The 6,445-nt window shown below is 44.9% G+C and overlaps 1 protein-coding gene across 1 annotated transcript; it reads left to right on the forward strand.

Annotated features, from left to right (window-relative positions):
• Nucleotides 1–228: 228 nt before the first annotated feature.
• On the forward strand, nucleotides 229–5,225 carry LOC130022358 (zinc finger protein 420-like; the record flags this gene model as incomplete). Its single annotated transcript, XM_056113103.1, has 3 exons — nucleotides 229–406; nucleotides 3,748–3,921; nucleotides 4,006–5,225. Coding segments are annotated over 3 exons (1,572 nt in total), but the record flags the coding sequence as incomplete, so codon positions are not given.
• Nucleotides 5,226–6,445: the final 1,220 nt, after the last annotated feature.

Below are 6,445 nucleotides of genomic sequence, written 5' to 3' on the forward strand. Positions count from 1 at the left end.
AGGCAGATACATCCAAGAACCTTCTGTATAACGTCCTCCCACTTTAGCAGATCCAGTTCCCTTATGTGATTTTTGGGGCCCGTCAGTCATGCGTGAGCATGGAGGCTGGTTCATTCGAAGTGGAGAGGCCCAGCGACAATATAGGACCCTGGGACCTGGCCTCAGAGTAGTGGGAATGAGGCTAAGATAGACTCTGACTCCCACCCTCTTCGTGTGCTGACTCAGGACGCAGTGACCTTCCATGATGTGGCTGTGAACTTCACCCCAGAGGAATGGTCATGCCTGGAGGCCTCTCAGCGGAAGCTCTACAGGGACGTGATGCTGGAGACCTACCAGAATCTGCAGGCTGTCGGTGAGAGCAGTGTGGAGCCAACCATGTCTGAACAGACCCGCTTGGCTCCCTGGGGTTGGGCGGCAGCTGTGTGTCCAACAGTAGCTCTGTGACTGGCGTGCAGTAGCTCTTCCCTCCCTCGTTTTTTTTAGGGTTCACCTGTGGATACTCAGGGCTTACTCTCAGCTTTGTCTTCAGGAATTACTCTTGTGGGGTAGCCAGACCGTATGGGGTGATTCAGATCAACCGTTTTCGACTGTCTCCATGGGAAGATCCCTATCTGCTCAGTTATCACTCAGGTCCCTTTAAATACTTCCATCCATTGGTGCAACAATTTACTTTGTGTACTACACAAAATTGTGTGTGTTTAATTGGTTTTGCTGTTTCCTTTGTTTGGGGGGCACAGTCCACAGTTCTCTTGGCTCTGTGCTAAAGGATGACACCTAAGAGTGTTCAGGGGCCATTTGGAACCGTATATTGAAACCTCTTGGCAAGTTAAACTGTCGGTGCCTCATCCCCCGTACTTTTGCACCAGTCACTCAAGTCAGACGGTTTTTGCATTTTCTTTTTTCCTTAGGGATTAGGGATTATTCCTGCCTTTGTATTCAGGATCCACACCTGGACTTGCTCCAAGACCATATGGGCTGCCTGGGATCAAACCCACATGTGTGTGCAGCGCTTCTGTCTTATCTGCTGTACTATCTCTTTCACACCACAGGGTATTTGATATCTCGTCTCTCAACTCTTTAGACGCAGCCCTATTTCAGTGCTTTGATTTACTTCTAATGGTTCTTGTGAGACTTCAGCAAGACTTAGGTTTTGCTTCTGGACTCTGCACTCAGGGATCGCTCCTGGCTGGCATGAGGGACCCTAGGAGATATCGGGTATCGCAACTGGATTGTCCGTGAGAAACTTCTGCTGTGCTCTCTTTCTGGATACATTTTTAGCTTAAAAAATAAGGGTCTCTTGTCACCCTTGGTCATTTCCAGATTTATTATGCACTTAGTTTTACTGAAATCCGTGAAAAGTTTATGAGGGGCTCAGGAAACCCCATGTGCTGCTGGGCCTAGAGAGACAGTACAGGGAGGAAAGTGATTTTCTTGCAAGCGGCGCACGTGGGTTAAATTCCCGGCAACCCATGTCATCCCCGAGCACCAGCAGCAGTGATTTCTGAATACAGAGTCAGGAGTCTGCCCTGATCATTGCCAGGTGAGACCCAAAACAAGACAAAAAACAAAAACATACTGTGCTAATCAACCCCCTGTCGGCCATACACAAGGCCAGGTCTAGAGTATTTGTGATATTTTCTTGGGTCATAACTCTCGAATAACTAGAAATATGTGGAATTTTGGAAATGGACATTCTGTTCATGCTTTTCAGATATATGCCCACTTATATCAGGAAAACATGGGCATTTACCTGTCACCTTTTCCCTGTGACTTATCCATGCCTCTGTCTCTGTTGGGGCAGGGCACACTGGAATGAAGCCTGCAGTGATCTCCTGGCTGGAAGGAGGAGCTCTGAGGTCGGGTTGGAGAGGCGTGTGTGCGGGTGAGTGTCTGAGGACCCTTCCTGGCTCAGGCCCTGTGCAGTGTATGGGTGCCCTGAGCATGTGTGAAACATGCTGCTGAGGCCGGGGCCTTGGTGTCCTGCATCCTTGGGTCTGTGCCGCACTCAAGCTGCTCTTCATTTCCCTGGACTGTCAATCACAGAATGATCCTGTAATTTGCTTCCATGGCTTTCGAATAAATAACACCATAACAGAGATAGTTTGGATCTAAACGATAGTACAGCAGGGAGCGCCTTGCAGTGCCTGAATGTGACCTGTTCAATAATCTGTTTAATAACCTGGTTCCCCGAACATCACAGGTCTGCTCAAAAACAAAAACATAACCTAGTGTAGAATTGCCAAGATCCTCACAGTTTTCCACTATCCGAATCGTTTCTTTAGTGTGGGACTCTTTGGACTTTGAGAACCACAGAGATGCACTCTTAACTACATGGCATCATTTTGCTACATATTGTGACATGTGTGACATGTGTGAATTGCATGTTCTCTTCAGTTACAGAACTGAAACCGCGACTTCAGGATTTGGCAGTACAGTACTTTGATTTGGGAATGGGGTCAGCAAGTACGAGTGAGTTGGTAAGATTCACGAATACAGAATAAATATTATTATGCCAGCAGGAGTGGACCAAGTATGTGATTGTAAAGGTGGAAGGCTGGGATTGGCAGGGAGAAATTCCAAAACCTGATGCTTGGAGTAGAGGACTCTTAGCTTTGCTAGGTGCTGAAATTCACCATGTATAAAAAGTACTGTGAGTTTTGATTGGCTTGACAGTGGTAGTTGTTTAGAAAGCTAATTTCTGCGCCCTAGAGATGGTGCAGTGAGAAATATACTTGTTTTGCTTAGGGATGGATGGTCCTTACCCAGCACGCCTTATAGACAGCATAGACCCACAGAACTGATCCTAGACACTGCATGGTGTGCCTCTCCACCCACCCAACCACAAATAAATAGAAACAACAAAAAAGAAAGAAAAAAAACTTCATTGATCCTGAAAGGCATCACTTGTGGTGAGAGAATTGCAATGGCCAGGTGGTCTGCTTCAGCTGCGTTACGATGCAGTGTAGTCTTCACCACTGCATCACAGGTTCCCCACGGAACTTTAACCAAACCGACATGTGGATCTATTCATTTTCTCCTGAAATGGATGTGTCCGTTTTCTATAGAAGGAATTATTTCTAGTTGTATTCCTTCATTAATTTAAAAGGGGGGAAAGTCACAGAATTTACTCTCTATCCATCAGTGTTGTGCGTCCAACTTACGGTAACATGAAGTTATTCAATAGTAAGACAATTCATATGTCAGTAATTGCATTTTTGCGGTGCATATGTGTGAAACTACATCTGAAGGTCTCAGTTTTTTTGACAGGAAGACTCAGTGAATAAGTCAATAATTAGAATCATCTGTTGTTCTACAGGAAAGCTGCCACCTCGAGTGGAATGTCTCTGATCCTGCACTGTATGATAATGTCTCGAGTGATCAATCCTGCCCTCAGCCCCATGAGGACGCCGAGACAGGCGGGATGTTGTCTGAGGGTGATCAGAATGGTGAGAGCTACCTCACTCTGAAGAAGCCCTCTCCTGGAAAAAGTTCCTGGAAAAAGTGTTATTCTCAGTTCACAGACACAAAATTCCCCAATTGGGCACCTGCTATGGAGAGAAGCACTGTTTATAGTGAGTCCCTCACAGCAACATACCCTCAACCACAGTCACCATGAGCAGAACCCATATAGGTGTAAGGAATGTGGGGGAGCCTCCCCATGTTCTCATCACTGTGGTGTTCCCTTAGAAAACCACAGTGGACAGAATCCCCAGAAATGTCAGCCCCAAGAACAAAGTATGAGTCAAGGGTTACTCCATCATGACCATATGAATATAAATTCAGGAGCGAAACCTTTTGCATGTGAAGCATGTGGGAAGGCCTTCGATCAATCATCATATCTTATTATGCATAGCAGAATTCATATAGGAGAGAAACCTCATGAATGTCAGACATGTGGGAAGGCCTTTATTCAGACCTCTAGTCTTAATAGACCTATGAAAACTCATAGTGGAGAGAAGCCTTATATATGTCAGGAGTGTGCTAATGCCTTTACTCGATCCTCAGGCCTCAGTATACATAGAAGTATTCACACTGAAGAGAAACCGTATATATGTAAGGAATGTGGGAAGGCCTTTGCGAAAGCCTCAAATCTTAGTGAACATAGGAGAATTCACACAGGAGAGAAACCGTATATATGTAAGAAATGTGGGAAGGCCTTTGCGAAAGCCTCAAATCTTAGTGTACATATGAGAATTCACACTGGAGAGAAACCGTATATATGTAAGGAATGTGGAAAGGCCTTTGCTCAATCCTCAAGACTTAGTGAACATAGGAGAATTCACACTGGAGTGAAACCGTATATATGTAAGGAATGTGGAAAGACCTTTGCTTTGGCCTCAAGACTTAGTGAACATTGGAAGATTCACACTGGAGAGAGACCCTATGTTTGTCAGGAATGTGGAAAGGCCTTTGTTTTGGCCTCAAAACTTAGTGTACATAGGAGAATTCACACTGGAGAGAAACCGTATATATGTAAGGAATGTGGGAAGTCCTTTGCTGAAGGCTCAAGCCTTCGTGTACATAGGAGAATTCACACTGGAGAGAAACCGTATATATGTAAGGAATGTGGGAAGTCCTTTACTGAAGCCTCAAACCTTAGTGTACATAGGAGAATTCACACTGGAGAGAAACCGTATATATGTAAGGAATGTGGGAATGCCTTTGCTACAGCCTCAAGCCTTAATGTACATAGGAGAATTCACACTGGAGAGAAACCGTATATATGTAAGGAATGTGGAAAGGCCTTTGCTACAGCCTCAAGCCTTAATGTACATAGGAGAATTCACACTGGAGAGAAACCGTATATATGTAAGGAATGTGGAAAGGCCTTTGCTGGAGCCTCAAGACTTAGTGTACATAGGAGAATTCACACTGGAGAGAAACCGTATATATGTAAGGAATGTGGGAAGGCCTTTGCTCAATCCTCAAGCCTTCGTGTACATAGGAGAATTCACACTGGAGAGAAACCGTATATATGTAAGGAATGTGGGAAGGCCTTTGCTAAAGCCTCAAGACTTAGTGAACATAGGAGAATTCACACTGGAGTGAAACCGTATATATGTAAGGAATGTGGGAAGGCCTTTGCTAAATCCTCAAGCCTTACTATACATAGGAGAATTCACACTAGAGAGAAACCGTATATATGTAAGGAATGTGGAAAGGCCTTTGCTGGAGCCTCAAGACTTAGTGTACATAGGAGAATTCACACTGGAGATAAACCATAATATATGTAAGGAATGTGGGAAGTCCTTTGCTGAAGCCTCAAACCTTTGTGTACATAGGAGAATTCACACTGGAGATAAACCATAATATATGTAAGGAATGCGGAAAGGCCTTTACTTCATCCTCGCAATTTACTATACATAGGAGAATTCACAGTGGAGAGAAACCGTATATATGTAAGGAATGTGGGAAGTACTTTGCTGAAGCCTGTTGATTTTCACCCGGGCTGCACCTATGCCAGTATTCTTGTGCTTGGAATTGCTTGTGTGTTAACTTGTAATCAATGGGTCATGGTGATGAAAATAAGGACGAAGTTGACTGAATAAACAGGTACAGAAACAACCTCCTGCTCAGAGCTGTCATGGTTCACTACTCTATTATTGTTTGCTATGCTTCTGGCTTGGCCCAGTGGGACTGGTTAGTGGGAATTATGGCAGAAATCAACCAAGATGCAGCATTGAATACTTTGAAAATGGAAAAATAGGTAATCCTTCATTCTTCAGTATTTCCTGTGTTAGGATTTGGAATGCTTGAGCACCCTGGTTTGGCAACTTGAGCGCCAGGTCTAGCCAGCTTGTATGGTGCATTCAAGCTTGTTTCTTACTTGTTCTGGATATCCCGGCTTTCGTAGATGTGGAACTTTTTAGGGGTACATTGGGTGTTGTTCTGTCGCTCAGGTGTCATGCGTGAAGGTGCGTTATCCTGAGGGCCCCTGCAGCCACCATCGATCCAGGTCCAAGACGGCACTGGAGGTTGGGCACATGGACTTCAGGCCTTGGTGTGAGGAGCTTGCAAAGAGTGGGGGTCTTGGTCATCTCGTTCCTTCCTACTGGAGACTGTGAAGGACCCTGTTTGGAGCCTTTGGACTGGAAATAACACTTATCGAAACTCCAGATATGTTCACGGGCAGTCCCCAAAGGAAAGGGACACTTTTGCCGTCGGTCATTTTCATTGGATTCAGTGCTGGGTTTGGCACTTTGGGGTGTGTTTAGACAAGTGAGAGGTATATGCCTTGAAAATTTACTCTTTGGATTATAATTTTTTTTTTGTTCTTTGTGTCACACTCAGCGTTTCGCATGGGTTTCTCCTGACTTATACACTCAGGAATTACTCCTGGTAAAGCTCAGGTGACCATATTGTTTCTGGGATTTGAACCCGGGTTGGTCACGTGCAAGTCAAACCTCTTACCCGCTCTGCTATCACTTCAGCCCCTCTTTGGATT

The sequence above is a fragment of the Sorex fumeus genome, unplaced genomic scaffold (assembly GCF_029834395.1).
Source record: "Sorex fumeus unplaced genomic scaffold, SorFum_2.1 ptg000019l, whole genome shotgun sequence".
Taxonomy (NCBI): Eukaryota; Metazoa; Chordata; class Mammalia; order Eulipotyphla; family Soricidae; genus Sorex; species Sorex fumeus.